Below are 19,181 nucleotides of genomic sequence, written 5' to 3' on the forward strand. Positions count from 1 at the left end.
AGCATTAAATGTATTGGATGAATAATTGTATAAACTTTAGAGCCCATTAATTAATTGGAAATTATATATATATATAATATAGGTTCTGTTGCTCCTCAAACACACACACTGAAGATGGTTTGGGGCGATTGACCCTGCAGGGAAACTCCCCTCATGTCATGCAAGTGATTTTGTTAATGTTGCAGGTTTTTCACATTTCAAACCATTTCAGCTGTTCACTAATGTTGAGTTTAACTGATGAGACATTTCACTGATAAAACTGAACAGGGTTGATGTATCTTTAGGTCAGACATTAGTGGTTAGATCATAATAATATTAATAATAATAATAATAATAATCTTTATTTATAGAGCACTTTTCAAAACATATGTTACAAAGTGCTTTACAAAGGCAGCAAGTTAAAAACAGAGCGATCATAAAACATCAGGTTTAGAAGAAACAGGTCAAATAAATTAGTGTATAAATACCAGTGCCGTGTAAAAATGTTCAACGAAATGAATTAAAAGACAGTTATAAAGAAAGTTAGGACTCAGGTAAAATCAGGAAATGCTCTCCGATGTAATTCCTGTAATTCAAAAAAAGACAAATATGACCATTTATGATTCACCAACTTAATTTCAGTATAATTTTCTGGTGAAGGTGACCTACTGTATCACTGATTCATTCCTCATCATTATCCATTGAGGGTCATATGAGAGCAGGAGGTCGGGGTACTAGAGGCAGGATACATCCTGGACAGCTCATCAGTTCATCTCAGGGCCAACATACAGAGACAAACAACCACACATTCACACCTACAGACACTTTAAGGGTCTCCACTTAACCTGCTACTGTGTTTAAGCTGAGGGCAGCGTTCAGAGTAACTGAGGAAAACCCCCACAGGCACAGGGAGAACATGGAACCTCAACAAAAAACAGGTTTAAAGAATCAGAACACTAAAAAGTGTGTAAAGTGTAATCTTATTATTATTATTATTATTGATGTTATTATTATTATTATTGTTAGTATTATTATCTTTGTTATTTATTGAACGACTTTAAAGACTCTGTAAGTTACGATGCCAACTACAGATCAGTGCTACATGAACATGAAACACATACAAGTGGGTGAGTAATTATAAAAGCAAATAGGAATCTTAAATTAAAATCTACTTTTCCAGTTGTCGTGATGAATGCAAAAGTCAGTGGTGAACAATGAATGTACTTTGCATACTGTATAATGAAAGCTCCAGAAAAACATTACTGTGCACTTGTTCCCCTAAAGTTTTTAATTGTTTTTATTCTTAATAGGTGCAACTGAGATTAATTAGCGTGAAGTTTAAACACAAAAAGCTTCAGTTGTTTCAGACAAGGTCGTTAACTATGACTCTCTGGTGACGTTTCTCTCATTAGAGTCGTTTTGTTTGCTCACAATCGTCTGTTTAATGAGAAATTCATCCTCAGGGAACTTGATGCAATAGACGAGTCTGTTGCACTGTGAAAACCAAGTTCTCAAAAAGTTCTCAAAGTTTTATAAAGTGTCTCATGAACGTGTTGGAAGAGTAAATTTATTTGTATCTAAATAAGCAACATTATTTCATGTGACCAAGCACAAGAGAGAAACTGTGGACCTCCTGACTTCTTCACTTCTTCACAGGAGGTCAGAGGTCGTCCTCAGCAGGTCGAACGGTTTCTTTGCTCATGGTCAAAGTGGACTGGATCTCAGCTGTTTGATCAGGAAAGACTCAGACTTAATACTGAATTTATATGAATGACAAACTTGTGAATCAAACCTCCACATTTGTAGTTTTTGTCAATTATTCAGTTCAGGGATATTAAATGACTTAAGGTTATAAGGTGGTGATGAAGGGAAAAGGAACCAATCAACCCGATCATTACATAAAAAGATAAAGACCAGAGTTGCCAAAGAAAGTGGTTCACATATTATAAATAAAATATATGAAATCAAATCTTTAATACTTGAACCCAATGATGGCTGTAGCAAATTTGATTTTATTATCATTATTATTTTTATTGTTGGTATTTGAAGAAGAAGAAGAAGAAGAAGAAGAAGAAGAAGAAGAAGAAGAAGAAGAAGAAGAAGAAGAAGAAGAAGAAGAAGAGTAGAGTAAGAAGAGTACTAACAACAATCATGTTGTATAGCACTTTATAAAACACTCAGTTAAACAGTTCTATCAAAGAACGGTGAGATGATCGAACTCATCAAATCATTTAGATCAGAACAATTAGGAGTTTGTTTTGATCCAGTTAAATCCAAATCTGACCTCTGGCGCTTCTCTCTATGGATTCAATTAAACGGCTTTGACTTCCTCTGTATCAGTTGGACGTAGAAATCTCTGGAGGTTGATGAGGAAAGTATATTTTCTGCCGTCAAAGAGTCCAACAGCTGCTGCAGACACTTCTGCTGCAGGAGTCGCTGTCACGCAGGGTTGAAGTCAACCTGGAAATCAGGTGAGATTCTGTGACTGAGTTTTTTGAACTGGACTAAATATGATGTAAACCCTTCAGTGATCCATGTTTGTACCATGTTGTGATTTTCTCTCTTTCTCAGACTGAAGAAGCTGTGTGAGCTCAACTATGTCTTTTCCCAGGACTGTTTTAAACGACTCTGTCATCGTTCATCCTCCGGGCTTCTACATCATTGGATTTCAGATGTATCCCTCCATCAGCGTCTACTTCATCTTCCTGGCGTTTGTCTACGTGGTCACGGTTCTCTTCAACAGTTTGGTGATCTACGTCATTGCCTTTAACCACTGTTTGCACACGCCAAAGTTTCTGGCCGTGGTCAACCTGGCAGTGATCGACGTGATCCTGAGCACGTGCACGATTCCCAGCATGATAAAGATATTTCTGGTGAAGGACAATTTCATTCCCTTCAACTTGTGCTTGGTTCAAATGTTTTTCTACTATGCTTTTGGGACTCTGGAGTCGTGCGCTCTTGCTATACTTGCCTACGACCGGTTGATCGCGATATGTTTCCCCCTGCGTCACAATTCCATCAACACCCTGCAGAACATGTCTTGTATCGTGGGCCTGACGTGGTGCTTTGCTCTGGGAATCATTGCGTTTTCTGTGGCTATAATGAATCGACTGTCTTTCTGCAACTCTGTCAGAGTCCTCAGCTACTTCTGTGACTATGCACCTGTGTTCAGACTCGCCTGTAATGACTACACCATGCACTGGTCTGTGGCCTCTCTGCTCACTTCCCTGCTCCTCGTTGGACCCTTCACTTTTATCCTCCTGTCTTATGTCAGCATCCTGGTGACAGTGTTGAGGATGAAATCGCTGGACAGTCGGGTCAAAGCTTTGGCCACGTGTGTCGAGCACCTGATCCTCGTCGCTGTGTTTTACATTCCTCTCATCACCATTTTCACCATAGGGTTTTACCTGCGGATCATCGACACGGACCAGCGAGTGCTGAGCCTGTCACTGGCCTCTTGTCTTCCACCCTGCGTGAATCCCATTGTGTATTCTCTGAAAACCAAAGAGATCAAAACCAGAGCCCTGGCGCTGGTGAGAATAGAGTTTGGGGCAGACCGTTTTAAGAGCAAATCTCGGAGGGTTCTTCCAGTGAAAAAAAAGTGAGTGAAGACGGATGAACAGAAAAATGGTTGGATTTAGATTTTAATTAATTTATAATTAACCCTCTGCCTTTGTATAGTTTAAGTCATTAACAGTATTTGAAAAAATGAGCTGAATGGCTTTCAGAGGAGGCCAAATATAATAATAGGTAATTGGTCAAATATAAATAAATTGTTTCTTTACAGTTTGTTTTTCTCTTGAAGGTTTTATGCCGTTAATGTAGTTTTAACATCGTTGTGCTCTGTTTCTTTTCAAATGATTCCACTTTTCTGTTGGAGAAACTGATGAAATAAAATGTTTGCTTTTCATCCCTGTACATTTACTCATCATCTCATTCTTACTCACAGTATGGAGAATGATATTATGATGAGGGGCTCCCCTCTAGTGGGTCTATGTGCATAGTGCTATATGAGTGAGGGGCCGTCAGGGTCATTCTTTAATTCTACATTTTTTAAATATTACAGATTGCAATGGCCACTGAGAAATGAGATTCTTTTGTTTTATTAACATGTATTTATGGGGAATCTTGACCGTATGTCTTTAAATAAGCATTATGATCAATAAAAGTGTTTAAAAGAAAGCCTCATATAAACTTTCGGTCGCTTGATGAACAAAAATTCACACGATAGCATTAAATGTATTGGATGAATAATTGTATAAACTTTAGAGCCCATTAATTAATTGGAAATTATATATATATATATATATATATATATATAAAATTTCATATAATTATATATATATATAATTTCATATAATTATATATAATTTCCAATTAATGAATGGGCTCTAAAGTATATGTATAAGTATATATATCTTGTCTGTATGAATCCTTGTTTAATACAAGCAGGTTTAAAAGTACTTTTACTTTGACAGTTAGTGTTCACGGTTTAATCGATCCTAGATGGACCATCATACATCCTGTCAATCCACTCATCACAAGTATTCTACACCCATCAAGTCTGTTAACACAAGGGAAACGTGTCCTCCAGGTTCTGTTGCTCCTCAAACACACACACTGAAGATGGTTTGGGGCGATTGACCCTGCAGGGAAACTCCCCTCATGTCATGCAAGTGATTTTGTTAATGTTGCAGGTTTTTCACATTTCAAACCATTTCAGCTGTTCACTAATGTTGAGTTTAACTGATGAGACATTTCACTGATAAAACTGAACAGGGTTGATGTATCTTTAGGTCAGACATTAGTGGTTAGATCATAATAATATTAATAATAATAATAATAATAATCTTTATTTATAGAGCACTTTTCAAAACATATGTTACAAAGTGCTTTACAAAGGCAGCAAGTTAAAAACAGAGCGATCATAAAACATCAGGTTTAGAAGAAACAGGTCAAATAAATTAGTGTATAAATACCAGTGCCGTGTGAAAATGTTCAACGAAATGAATTAAAAGACAGTTATAAAGAAAGTTAGGACTCAGGTAAAATCAGGAAATGCTCTCCGATGTAATTCCTGTAATTCAAAAAAAGACAAATATGACCATTTATGATTCACCAACTTAATTTCAGTATAATTTTCTGGTGAAGGTGACCTACTGTATCACTGATTCATTCCTCATCATTATCCATTGAGGGTCATATGAGAGCAGGAGGTCGGGGTACTAGAGGCAGGATACATCCTGGACAGCTCATCAGTTCATCTCAGGGCCGACATACAGAGACAAACAACCACACATTCACACCTACAGACACTTTAAGGGTCTCCACTTAACCTGCTACTGTGTTTAAGCTGAGGGCAGCGTTCAGAGTAACTGAGGAAAACCCCCACAGGCACAGGGAGAACATGGAACCTCAACAAAAAACAGGTTTAAAGAATCAGAACACTAAAAAGTGTGTAAAGTGTAATCTTATTATTATTATTATTATTGATGTTATTATTATTATTATTGTTAGTATTATTATCTTTGTTATTTATTGAACGACTTTAAAGACTCTGTAAGTTACGATGCCAACTACAGATCAGTGCTACATGAACATGAAACACATACAAGTGGGTGAGTAATTATAAAAGCAAATAGGAATCTTAAATTAAAATCTACTTTTCCAGTTGTCGTGATGAATGCAAAAGTCAGTGGTGAACAATGAATGTACTTTGCATACTGTATAATGAAAGCTCCAGAAAAACATTACTGTGCACTTGTTCCCCTAAAGTTTTTAATTGTTTTTATTCTTAATAGGTGCAACTGAGATTAATTAGCGTGAAGTTTAAACACAAAAAGCTTCAGTTGTTTCAGACAAGGTCGTTAACTATGACTCTCTGGTGACGTTTCTCTCATTAGAGTCGTTTTGTTTGCTCACAATCGTCTGTTTAATGAGAAATTCATCCTCAGGGAACTTGATGCAATAGACGAGTCTGTTGCACTGTGAAAACCAAGTTCTCAAAAAGTTCTCAAAGTTTTATAAAGTGTCTCATGAACGTGTTGGAAGAGTAAATTTATTTGTATCTAAATAAGCAACATTATTTCATGTGACCAAGCACAAGAGAGAAACTGTGGACCTCCTGACTTCTTCACTTCTTCACAGGAGGTCAGAGGTCGTCCTCAGCAGGTCGAACGGTTTCTTTGCTCATGGTCAAAGTGGACTGGATCTCAGCTGTTTGATCAGGAAAGACTCAGACTTAATACTGAATTTATATGAATGACAAACTTGTGAATCAAACCTCCACATTTGTAGTTTTTGTCAATTATTCAGTTCAGGGATATTAAATGACTTAAGGTTATAAGGTGGTGATGAAGGGAAAAGGAACCAATCAACCCGATCATTACATAAAAAGATAAAGACCAGAGTTGCCAAAGAAAGTGGTTCACATATTATAAATAAAATATATGAAATCAAGTCTTTAATACTTGAACCCAATTATTATCATTATTATTTGTATTATTGGTATTTGGAAGAAGAAGAAGAAGAAGAAGAAGAAGAAGAAGAAGAAGAAGAAGAAGAAGAAGAAGAAGAGTACTAACAACAATCATGTTGTATAGCACTTTATAAAACATTCAGTTAAACAGTTCTATCAAAGAACGGTGAGATGATCGAACTCATCAAATCATTTAGATCAGAACAATTAGGAGTTTGTTTTGATCCAGTTAAATCCAAATCTGACCTCTGGCGCTTCTCTCTATGGATTCAATTAAACGGCTTTGACTTCCTCTGTATCAGTTGGACGTAGAAATCTCTGGAGGTTGATGAGGAAAGTATATTTTCTGCCGTCAAAGAGTCCAACAGCTGCTGCAGACACTTCTGCTGCAGGAGTCGCTGTCACGCAGGGTTGAAGTCAACCTGGAAATCAGGTGAGATTCTGTGACTGAGTTTTTTGAACTGGACTAAATATGATGTAAACCCTTCAGTGATCCATGTTTGTACCATGTTGTGATTTTCTCTCTTTCTCAGACTGAAGAAGCTGTGTGAGCTCAACTATGTCTTTTCCCAGGACTGTTTTAAACGACTCTGTCATCGTTCGTCCTCCGGGCTTCTACATCATTGGATTTCAGATGTATCCCTCCATCAGCGTCTACTTCATCTTCCTGGCGTTTGTCTACGTGGTCACGGTTCTCTTCAACAGTTTGGTGATCTACGTCATTGCCTTTAACCACTGTTTGCACACGCCAAAGTTTCTGGCCGTGGTCAACCTGGCAGTGATCGACGTGATCCTGAACACGTGCACGATTCCCAGCATGATAAAGATATTTCTGGTGAAGGACAATTTCATTCCTTTCAACTTGTGCTTGGTTCAAATGTTTTTCTACTATGCTTTTGGAACTCTGGAGTCGTGCGCTCTTGCTATACTTGCCTACGACCGGTTGATCGCGATATGTTTCCCCCTGCGTCACAATTCCATCAACACCCTGCAGAACATGTCTTGTATCGTGGGCCTGACGTGGTGCTTTGCTGTGGGAATCACTGCATTTTCTGTGGCTATAATGAATCGACTGTCTTTCTGCAACTCTGTCAGAGTCCTCAGCTACTTCTGTGACTATGCACCTGTGTTCAGACTCGCCTGTAATGACTACACCATGCACTGGTCTGTGGCCTCTCTGTTCACTTACCTGCTCCTCGTTGGACCCTTCACTTTTATCCTCCTGTCTTATCTCAGCATCCTGGTGACAGTGTTGAGGATGAAATCGCTGGACAGTCGGGTCAAAGCTTTGGCCACGTGTGTCGAGCACCTGATCCTCGTCGCTGTGTTTTACATTCCTCTCATCACCATTTTCACCATAGGGTTTTACCTGCGAATCATCGACACGGACCAGCGAGTGCTGAGCCTGTCACTGGCCTCTTGTCTTCCACCCTGCGTGAATCCCATTGTGTATTCTCTGAAAACCAAAGAGATCAAAACCAGAGCCCTGGCGCTGGTGAGAAAAGATAAGTTTGGGGCAGACCGTTTTAAGAGCAAATCTCGCAGGGTTCTTCCATGAAAAAAAAATCTGGACCCTGAGTGTTTTTTGAAGACGGTTGAATTTTTAGGAAATTCCCCGAGCTCTGGGAGGTTTCTTAATTAGAAACAAGACTGTCACAAATCTTTGCCATTCCAGATTTTAATTAACTGATGAATTGTTGCCTTTCTATGGTTTAAATCATGTACAGTATTCGAATAAAATTAGCTGAAAGGTTTCAAAGGAGGCCAAATGTAGAATATAAATAAATAGTTTCTTTACAGTTTGTTTTCTCTTGAAGGTTTTATGCTGTAAATGTACATCTGTGTGCTCTGTTGCATTTTAAATGTTCTGACCAGCAAATGAGTCTAAGATGTTCTTTTGGAGAAACTGATAAAAACAAGTTGTTTTCTTTTGTTGGAAAAAATTGAAAATGAGTTGGACTCACTAATACAACATCCCGGTACATGTACTCCTCATATCATTCGTATTCACAGTATGGACAATGATATTATGATGAGGGGCTGCCCTCTAGTGGATCTATGTGTATAGTGCTGTATGATATGTTGTATGATGTGCTGTATAATATGTGAGGGGCAGTGAATCGCCCCTCACATATTATTTCATGGGACTTAAAAAATAAAAGTCCCATGAAATAAATAAATGTGGCATTATGAAATAAATGTACCGTGAAATAAATAAATGTCGTCTTTTGAAAAATATCACTTTGAAATAACTAATTGTATTTATTTAAGTAAATGGTTTCAGTTATATATTTATAATTTGTTATATTTATATATTTTTTGCCATATATTTTTATTTCAGGGTTTATTTCATAGCCATATTTAGTTATTTATGTATTTATTTACCTATTTATTTAATTTCGACTCAAACGGCATTCCATACATAAACACATAGTGGAATAAAAGAAACAGCTGTTTCAAAGACAACGTTCATTAAGGGCAATTAAATGAGTTAAATTCCTATTAAAATAATGAAAAAAGAAAAAATTGTTATCTATATCATAAAGATTGTGGTTTAAATTAAATGTCTCTCTGCTCAGGCAGCACAGGGAAAACATCTGGAAGATAAACAAGAAGAATAAAAAGAAGCACAATGTGACAACAGGGAAACTGAAAGGACAAACAACGAGGGAGGAAGAGCAAGAGGAGGAGAGGCTGGTGACTAGAAGTGTGCGTTAGCAGGCAGTAAAGTTAATGTGCAGTTCAGCCTGTTTGTTATTCAATTCAATTCAAGTGTAGTGGAATAAAAAGTCTTTCTCAGATCATTAAAAAAACAAGAGCGGTTTTAAAGACAACATTCATTAGGTGCAATCAAGAGAGTTAAATTGATAATAAAATAATGAATAAAGAAAAAACATAATAGCTATGAAAAATATTTACACATGACAACAGGATTCAATGTAATTTACTGTTCTTCTCCATACAAGGACTTTAGCACGACTATGATACATGTTGTTTTTGTATCTTCAGTACTTATCCTCAGAACATTTTAGTTTTTATTGTACAAAGTCTTTATCCTGGCTCTGATCTTAAGCTCTATTTTATTTAAATTTTCTTCATTTTGTTTTATTTCATTTTATTCTTTTCTAATTTGTAACATTGTTACCCTTATATTTCTGCCACTTTCGCCCTAATGTTAACTAATGTGTGATCTTCAAAGTATCTTTCATTGTTTCCTATTGTTTGACTCCAATTCTTCATTTCCACCTCGTAAAGCTCCTTGTAACTTTGTTTTTCAAGGTGCTGTATAAATAAAGATTATTATCATTATTGTTGCTGCATGTTTTTAGAGTTACTTTCATGATGATCTCTGTTAACGAAAAAGTAAACAGCAAATATATGTTGTTTAAAATGAACTTGTCAATAAATTATCACATATTTAACATTTATTTGCTTAACTGAGCCTCGACAGAGTGACAAGTTAGTCCTCTTGTTTCTGGAAACACTTTATGTGTTTTGATAGCAACATTTTGCACTTGTGAGCTGCTGTGATTATATTTATATGTTGTTGTTTGTACTTTATTTTCATTTTTAGACATAAACATTTAGACATAAACCTTTTGTGTCTGCAATGAAGTTGAATATCTCTGAGACCTCTGACATATGAACACATTATCATTGTGCAGTTTCCAGAGTCGTAAAGAAAAATATCGACAGTGTTTTCATTTAAACACACATGTAATATTAACCTTTATTCACCGATCAGTGCATATACACACACATAGATAGGGATACAGATAGGTAGTGGACACAGTGTGTGGAGAAAGACATACAAACCATAGACTGTATATATAATGGGCGTAGGGTCCGTGACGTCACCCGTTGGTTTCTGAAGAGTGAAAATGAGGCTAGTAGTAGGCGTTCACCCGGCGCCATCTTGCCGGTGCTGACTCCTCCTAGTTCCTGGCTAACCAATAAATGGGCAAAGAGGAGGAGCGCGAGTGAAGACTGACAGCTGAGCCACGCCCGCAGAGCTCAATTTACCTGGTTAGCTCAGGCTAAGGAGCTAGGCTACATGCTACCCGCGGCTGCTAACCGGCTAGCGCTGCGGTGTTGCTGGTTCCGGATGGTCGCGATCTTTACAACGAACTCACTAGAGGTAAGTAACCTTGAAACTACACAACAACAAAACCCATTGCTTTATCTATTATCATAATCATATGCTTACATGCCTCAAGGGGTTTTTAATATGTAATTGTTATAAAAGTAACCGTTTATTTAACACGTGTAATGAACAGATTGAAGCAAATTAACTACACTACTACAGAGTCGTGTGTTTGGTTGTGACTTGATTTTAATAAGTTAATAAATTAATATCAATACGCTACATGTGTAAGTTGCATGTGATAGTAACTATATGTTTCACAAATGTTCTGATACAGGCTGGTATAACCACCATTATTATAGCCACCTTGTTTATTTAGCCTGTTATGGAATTTACAGTGAATTAGACAGTTTAGATAAGATTATAATCTCCACACACCACTGTTGTAAACAGTTCTCATATTTATTATATAATTGTGTTTTCACACTGAGAAGTGGAGAGACTTGATGTGGACTGTTATCAACAGCTCTGTGGGAGATTATCACCTTGAATATTACAGATGAGGTAGAAAGACATTTTATCTATTTGTACAATGTTATATTTCTTTCAGTACATTACATTTCATTTAGCTGATGCTTTTATCCAAAGCGACTTACAATATGTGCATTTAACCATGAGGGTACAAACCCAGAGCCCAGTACATTGGTTCTGTCTGAAATCTGTGGTGCTTCCACCTGCTGAACACAGAATAAACTGTAAGAACCAGTCTTTGCTGGAACATACACAACATAAAACATCCTTTTATAGTGAGTTTCTTCTTTTCATTAGATGAAGCACTGCAGCACCTGATGTCCTCAGCATCCACTGTGGCAGCAGCAACATGGTGGAGATCGGCAGCTTCAGGCTGGTCAACATGAGGACGACCTGCACCAGCTTCATCTGCACAACACTTCATGTTTTCCTCCCTTAACTAAAGATGGCCTGCAGCTGTTTAGAGTCATTGCTAAGTGTCATGGATAATAGAGTTAATTTCTATATTCATTATGGTTGGTTAAAAAAATGAACACTTATCAGAACAATGTTTGTCTTTTACTTTCTGATTTGATACACTTTAGATAAAAACCCAGTGTTTTATTTTTCTTCTTTGCCATAAGAGACAGAACACGGTCAGCACAGCTGTGTCCTTCAGGCTCGTCCGTCCCTAATAAAATGACAGGAAACATAAAAGTATGGCATTATTGTAGAGGAAGTGTTACTTATGAACAAAGTTTGTATCCTTATTTTCTGTGGATATTCAACTATGTATTTGAATATGGTTTTGGATTAAACAGTGCACTACCAAGACAATGAATGTACAGTATGGAGTTCTTCCACATTAATAGTATTGCATTTATAATTTAATGCATTATGTGCAATACTTTGCTTTGATTGTTTGTAAGTTATGAAAACAGGTCTGTACCTGGAGTCAGTGTTGAAGTGATGACTCAGTGTTCAGTCTGGTTGGATTCCACTCGTGTCTCATGTTGGACATCCACAGGTGCAGGCTGTCTGAGTCACCTAGAGGAACATTCAACACAAATACACAGATATGTAAAGTCATACATGTGCCAGGTTAACTCCTTAACAGACTTTTACATGGTAAAAATAAAAGTTTATTACTTCAAAGTTCATCAGATCATAATCATTTCAGCTTAGGAAATAGGTGGTGGACATCAGCCTCAGGTTCTCTATGTGAATGTCTATTCTAGTAAAGTTACACTTCCTATAATTGATTTATGTGAAAAAAAAATACATTATTCTGCATGTCCACTTATTTAACAATAATTCAGTACAGTCTGCCTAATAATAATAATCTGTGTAACGTAGTCAAGTCAAATGGGTTGGCGGGTGAAACAACTTTACATAACATTAGATATCTTACGTGGTGGAGCTTATTCTCCAAACACACAGTCTCCTGTCTCGGTTCATGTCGGTTCAATAACTCCCGTACGGTCCCGTTAGCATCGCCATTACTGCTGGTATCTTGCCTGCAGGCTAGCGGAGCTAAGCTAACAAGCCAGGTACAGAGACACCGATACCTGCTCATCACTACTAACACATAAATAACATACTATACTATACTTTACTTACCACAGAAACGGGAGCGCAGACGTCTTTAACTTCTCCGTCAGGAGAACAAGCCGAACATCAAACCGTATTATTCATCCGATATGTGAGTGAAACCTCTCCACAGACTCAGGTCCTGTTCGGTGACGGGGGTTAGCCTGTTAGCCTGTTAGCTCAGGTGAAGCCGAGCAGGCAACAGGCTAGGAGCTGGAGTCGCGAGCTAACGGTGACGTCACCTGTCCATCAAGTGATAATTATTCATAATATCAAACCTCTATATAATTTAAACGAGTGAGTTAGAAAAAAATTCACCCCCCTCAGAGTTGTCATGAAGGAAGAACTAAGTGATTGAGACTAAAACCGTTTTTTGAACCATGCTGTAAACAGGTTTAATTCTGCTCTAAAGTCGGGCTTTTTAACATGGGAGTCAATGGGAATTGACTCCTTCTTGGAGCCAGCCTCAAGTGGCCACCCAGTGAACTGCAGCTTTTTGCACTTCCGTATTGGCCTCATCGCTCAGCCCCTTGGCTGATGTTGCCCCTTGGATACAAACACAACAAATAAATCATGATAGTAAAAATAATGATAATAATTATATAACTAGAACACAAATAATATAAAGACAAACAAACAAAGTGGTAAAAATAAACGTAATCTCTCAGGCTGGTATTTTGTTCTGTTCATTCAACACATTTCCACATTTCCTTTCCGTTCTTTTTTATGTTTACATTACTTTACTTTTCACGTATATGTTGTGGCATCAACTCACCGGCAACAGAATAGATTGGAGGATTGTTGAGTCGACTTTATTAAACTCTTCAACCTTTTTTTTGTAGCCCTAATATCTGTTGTGCTAAAAGATCCAACCACTGGGATGTACAGATTTGTTTTTCCTGCTTTTCCAGTTGTTGTTTTCTTAATAATTGTAATTTCTTATATAATATTTGCTTTTAATGTTTTATCATATTTTAAACATACATAGTCACACTGGAATCTTGTAAAGCAACAGTTCCTGGTGAAATCAGTTATTTATAATAATAATAATAATTTGTCAATTTGCAGTAGCAACACATCACATCATTATCCAGCTACTGCAACACTTTTTAGATCATATTTTGGACGAGGTGAAATTACTAAGTCTGTTTCTTTTATAAAGCTTCTTGATGGAGATCAGCACCTCCTCCGTCTTCAGGGAGTAAATTATAGGATTGAGTAAAGCGGGTATGGTGTGTGTCAGAGAGGAGTTCATGATCCTGGCGTTGGGGTGGAGGGACGACGCCACAGATGCTATGTTGCTGCCCAGAATCGGTAGAAAGAAAATTGCCACGATGATGAGGTGAGAGGTGCAAGTCCTCAGAGCTTTGAGTCGCTCCTCCGCCGACGCGATCCTGCTCAGGGCCACGGAAATCCAGACATATGTGAGCACGATCAATATCAGAGGGAGGACGATCGCTCCAACGAAGCCAACGTAGGCCATTATGTTGCTAAAATACGTATCGTTACAGGCCAGCTTGTACACCGGAGCGTGATCACAGAAGAAGCTCCTCACCACCACGGAGCCACAGAAGGAGAGGCGATCGATGACGCCCACGGTGAAGGCCACCAGGCCCAGGAGCGACGCCCACACCGACAGCAGCACGGCCCCGATGGAGGCTCCGGTCACGACGCTGTGGTACTTCAGGGGGAAGCAAATGGCCACACACCGGTCGTACGCCATCGTGAGCAGCGTCCACGACTGCACGGCCAGAAAGAACAGGACAAAGAACATGTTACTCAAACAGGCCTCGTACGCGATGTGCCTCCTCTCCAGCAGGAACATGTCCAGCAGCTTGGGGGTGAGCGCGGTGCTGCCGCACAGGTCCGTCACGGCCAGGTTGAACACGATCATGTATCTGGGCGTGTGGAGGCTCTTCGCCAGGCAGATCACCGAGAGGAGGAGGCCGTTCCCCAGGACAGTGAAGACGTACACAAAGCACAGGAACACGAAGTAATACTTCACGTGAGGGATGTTGGAGAAGCCGCTGAGGTAGAACCTCGCCGGACGAACAAACGTGGCATTGAGCAAGGCAGCAGCTTTCTCCTCTGAGCCCATTATGAGAATCTGTTCAGATGTTGAGAGGAGAGAATGAGAGAATACATGATAATAAAAGACGAGACAGGGAAGTGTTGTGACCAGACTCACCTCAGACTGAGTTGTGTGTGGCAGAAGTGACAGGTATATGTCATCCTCTTCACTGTGGGGGAGGCAGGAGGCCGGGTCACGTGGTCATAAACTACACACCAAAGTTATTGTTGTGTTTAACTCTGGTGTGATGATGCAATCCACTTAGTTCACTTTTCACCACAGGGTTCGTTGAGTTAACAAAGTCACAGTCAAGTTAATTTATTTGAAACAACCCGAAAGTGTTGTAAAGTAAATACAAACAAAGAGTGTACAAGTAAAATAAGAGGCTAAAAAGTGAATACAATTAAGTAATTGGTGATGAAGATTTTTCATAAATACACTGTGGAATCTCAGGTTTCGTTTTTATACTGAAGGATCTTTAAAAACAGAAAGTCTGACGAAGTCTTTAAAATTTGAATTTTTCCCTGTGGAGCTTTGCTGATAATAGAGATGAAGAAACAAAGAAATGTCAAGTTGTCCTACTACAGTAAAATACAATTAAAACACTAGATGGCGCAAGACTCACATAATCATGGGTCTTCGATGTTTTACTTTTTCATGTTCAAAGGGAATGAAACCTACATGGATTACTTTTTATTTTATTTTAGTTGGTGTATTAAATTGTGATTTTAAAGCTCCACTATGACCTGACTCAGATTTAATCAGACTGAACCAATATTTAATTTAATTTAGTTCATTCAGTCCTGATTCACCTGGTTTCACACTGAAAAAATAGAATGACACTCGATCGAGTGCACGTTCCTCCTCCGAAGCCCAAACACTCCTCTTAAATCCACCAAATCCTCACCAAATTACACACACTCATAATTATCACTTCCCTAAATGTGCCTGATTGTTTTCATGAACATTCATGAACTATTCCCTGGAAAAAGAGTAAAAATGTTGAAATGTTGTGTTGATTTGGAATCTAGATCAGGAAAAAGAAAAACCTGCTCGGGATGATTAAATACTTTATTTAGAAATAACATCAAAATAAAGGTAGATATCGAGAAAATCTAAAAGAAAATTAACGAGATAGAGACTCTTAGTGTTTTATTGAATCACATATTGGTTCATTTCTTACAGTCAGTTAATTGTGTAGTCAAATAATCTCAGCTCAAAGTTCCACATTACAAAGCTTTAAACTGATCTGCATTGGACAGTTACAATTCTTTACACTTGATATAGTCGTTAACCCATCGACAGAGGCAGTTTCCTCCTGTTACACATCAGTTAGATGCAGGTTTTATGTGGAGTCAGACAGAAAGGACACAACAAATATCTCATTCAGCTCCGTTTTAATGGCAGTGACACAGTTAAACATGATGTGAATCTTTCAGTTTATAAAAATGACATAAAGTGTCTTCGGCTTGTTGCTATGAATTATGAAAACAAAGATAATTTCTTTAATAGCATTCAACTCAAAATGCCTCCGTACCCTGCACTAACATCACTATAGACTCTTAGATTCTTTACATAAAAATCAAATATTGTTTTCTACATGTAGAAATTTAACTCAGTTATAATGCACAGAAATATCTATAACAACAAAAACTAACTCATCACAGATTTTATAAAAACTATATTCAGCTTCAATACACAGTTTACAATAAATTAATACAAAATAAACTAGATTAAAATAAACTTCATATAGTTTTCATATTTAAATATTCCTATGACAACATTAACAGCAGCTTTACTTTGAAATCACAGACAGTTTTACCTCAGCGACATCAAACGTGACAGTTTGTGGTTATTTTATGCTGCTTTGATTTCAATATAAAACATCTACTTCTTGTATAGATTTGTAACGATCATGTGAATATTTTTCTAATATTCCATATACAGCAAACAAAGCACTAAGATACACTATATAATATAAACCAGGACTAAATGGTCACATTGCTGTTATTTTTTTGAATTTCCCTTTGATGTTTAACAACTTCTTCAAAGATTCTTTGATTTCCTGCGTCTGCAGAACGTAAACGATGGGGTTCAACATGGGGGGGAAGACCGAGGTCAGGGACAGGTTTATGATCCTGGCATTTGGATGGATCTTCTCCATCAGGGTGAATGTGATCAACAGAGGGATGAAGTAAACGGCCACCAATGACAGATGACCGATGCACGTCTTAAAGGCTTTGAGACCTTGATGAGCGGTGGCCACTTTGGCCAAAGTGCAGCTGATGTACATGTAACTCATCAAGATGAAAACGAGTGGCAGCCAGAAAATAAGAACCGGGTACAAACAACTGAGCACATAATTGGGGTAATGGTCGTTGCACGACAGCCGGTAGATCTGCCCGTGGTCACAGAAATAACTGTTAACCACCACAGACTCACAGAAGGAGAGTCTCGTGATGAGGCCGACTGATATGAGCACAGCGACGATAACAAAGGCCCAGAAAGAGGCGATCAAACACAGCATGAACCTGTGGGTCACTTTCACTTGGTAGTGCAGCGGAAATATGATCGCGATGAGTCTGTCGTAGGAGAGAGCCACCAGGTTGAAGGACTGCATGGAGAGACAGGTGTAGCAGAAGAACATGAAGGTCAGGCAGTCGTTGTAGGGGATGTGGTGATGGTTGAACAGGAAGACGTCCAGGACCTTCGGCACCAGAGCAGAGTTCCCGAACAGGTCCACGAAGGCCAGGTTGAACACCGCGATGTGCTTTGGAGTTCTCAGATTGTGATCCAAACATATTACGGCCATGACGGCGGTGTTCCCCAGCACTGAAATGATATACACAAAAAACAGAAAGACGTAGTAAAGTTTTATATTTGGGATGCCGGCGAACCCACTGATTATGAAATACGCCGGGTGGACGAAGGTGATGTTTTTCCGCAGAGCTGAGTTGAATAAGTTCATATTAAAAACTGTGTGAGAGCAGCGAGGGATGTGGAGAAGTGTCTGCATAGAGATGGAGGTGAGCTCTTCTCCTCCTCTCTTCTCCTCCTGTCTTCTCCTCCTCTCTTTCTCCCCGTCGCTCTAATGACAGAAGCTTTTATCTGGTTTGACAGAGGTGGAAACTGAAGAACCGGTCGTACTCTTCCTCTTCTCCATCACATTAGTTCAATGTCTGATCCCCTGAGTCTATTACGTGTTCACCCCTCATCATCAGACAAGGTCGTGCAGTGGAGGGGTGGCGGCTGTTAAGTTTATCTATCTATCTATCTATCTATCTATCTATCTATCTACCTGTCTTTCTTTCATTTTATGTAAATTCATTAAAGTTCATTAGCCAGTGGCACATTTAAAATTTGTTTTGCTTCCTCTAGTTCCTGGTGATTATAATTTAACACAATCTGAACACCCCCCCCCCCCCCCCCCCCCCACTGTGTCTGTGGCTCTGGAACAAACTAAACCTCCATCACATCAGTGTTCAGACACTTTATTCATCTGTCACATCAGTAAACGACTTTATCAGCTGATTCAGTGAATCTCTCTGTTCTGCTTCTCCTGGATTTGAGTTTGACACAGAGCTGAACCGACCTGAGCACAGACTGTCAGCCACTGAAACACAACTACTGATTCAAGTTTCACCTCTGGCAGGATTTCAACTACAGACCAGTCACTCAGGCTCGTCTGTGTCGGAGCGTCTCTGCTGGATCTCACAGGGATTTGAGCTCAATGTTTTTTCACATCTTTCATCTTTTTGGTCTTTCAGTGAAGGAGAGAACAGGGTGAGAGAGAGCAATGATTCAGGAAAATGGTCGAGCCGGGATTCAAACCAGGGACCTGCAGCTCAAAGCACATGTGCCTAGAATCAGGTTCTGTGATATACTGAAGTCTCTGCTTTTGTATATAATATGGAACACAAAAGTTTAATGAAAGATATGATCTGTACACATCGGCCTCACAGACATGAAGATGTGCATCAAATCCTCCTGCAGCTAAAAAAAGACACTGTCGGCTAAAATATCCCAGAAACTGACTTTGTTCCACGACGACGATGATGAACAGCTTTTGAAGAATCTTTTCTCAATCATCTTACAAATCTCAAAGTTCACATATACAGAATCTGCACTTCCTGAAGATGCCTCACAATAAAATTCACAATAAAAGAGAAGTCATGATGTCCTTGAACGGCAGCAGAGGTTTAATATGAACCTGTGTTTCAGGAGAGAGTGAAGTGCTGCAGAAGAGAAAAACACATAAAGACAGAAAAGCTCTCATTCTGTTTTACTTTATGAGGAATCAATAATCACGAGGAAGCCAAAAGTTTGATCAGAAATTATCTTTATTCTTTAATCATTGATTTAAAAAATACAAATGTGAAAATCATCTTTTTTTTCCCATCTTAAGTGTTGCATGAAATATATAAAAAATGAAAAATACTCTGATATATATATACAGGAAACTGATGATA

General features: G+C 38.5%; 4 protein-coding genes across 4 annotated transcripts; 2 read left to right on the forward strand and 2 right to left on the reverse strand.

Annotated features, from left to right (window-relative positions):
• The first annotated feature begins 2,575 nt into the window (after window positions 1–2,575).
• On the forward strand, window positions 2,576–3,584 carry LOC117774808 (olfactory receptor 1M1-like). Its single transcript, XM_034607459.1, has one exon. The coding sequence runs from the start codon at window positions 2,577–2,579 to the stop codon at window positions 3,582–3,584; it is 1,008 nt and encodes a 335-aa protein (XP_034463350.1). The 5' UTR covers window position 2,576.
• A 3,432-nt stretch (window positions 3,585–7,016) lies between these two features.
• Window positions 7,017–8,015, forward strand: LOC117774809 (olfactory receptor 1M1-like). Its single transcript, XM_034607460.1, has one exon. It carries the CDS (start codon window positions 7,017–7,019, stop codon window positions 8,013–8,015), a length of 999 nt encoding a protein of 332 aa, XP_034463351.1.
• A 5,523-nt stretch (window positions 8,016–13,538) lies between these two features.
• On the reverse strand, window positions 13,539–14,966 carry LOC117773860 (olfactory receptor 146-like). The gene is made up of 2 exons (XM_034605625.1): window positions 14,830–14,966; window positions 13,539–14,748 (listed from the first exon to the last, which is right to left on the reverse strand). The coding sequence occupies exon 2, from the start codon at window positions 14,737–14,739 to the stop codon at window positions 13,756–13,758; it is 984 nt and encodes a 327-aa protein (XP_034461516.1). The 5' UTR covers window positions 14,740–14,748; window positions 14,830–14,966; the 3' UTR covers window positions 13,539–13,755.
• Window positions 14,967–16,708: 1,742 nt separating this feature from the next.
• On the reverse strand, window positions 16,709–17,680 carry LOC117774811 (olfactory receptor 1F1-like). The gene has a single exon (XM_034607461.1). It carries the CDS (start codon window positions 17,678–17,680, stop codon window positions 16,709–16,711), a length of 972 nt encoding a protein of 323 aa, XP_034463352.1.
• Window positions 17,681–19,181: the final 1,501 nt, after the last annotated feature.

Source organism: Hippoglossus hippoglossus, chromosome 14, assembly GCF_009819705.1.
Source record: "Hippoglossus hippoglossus isolate fHipHip1 chromosome 14, fHipHip1.pri, whole genome shotgun sequence".
Classification (NCBI taxonomy): Eukaryota; Metazoa; Chordata; class Actinopteri; order Pleuronectiformes; family Pleuronectidae; genus Hippoglossus; species Hippoglossus hippoglossus.

Bases quoted from the DNA above. Each gene is read 5' to 3' on its own strand.
- LOC117773860 (XM_034605625.1), bottom strand. From the start codon at position 14,739: ATGGGCTCAGAGGAGAAAGCTGCTGCCTTGCTCAATGCCACGTTTGTT.
- LOC117774808 (XM_034607459.1), top strand. From the start codon at position 2,577: ATGTCTTTTCCCAGGACTGTTTTAAACGACTCTGTCATCGTTCATCCT.
- LOC117774809 (XM_034607460.1), top strand. From the start codon at position 7,017: ATGTCTTTTCCCAGGACTGTTTTAAACGACTCTGTCATCGTTCGTCCT.
- LOC117774811 (XM_034607461.1), bottom strand. From the start codon at position 17,680: ATGAACTTATTCAACTCAGCTCTGCGGAAAAACATCACCTTCGTCCAC.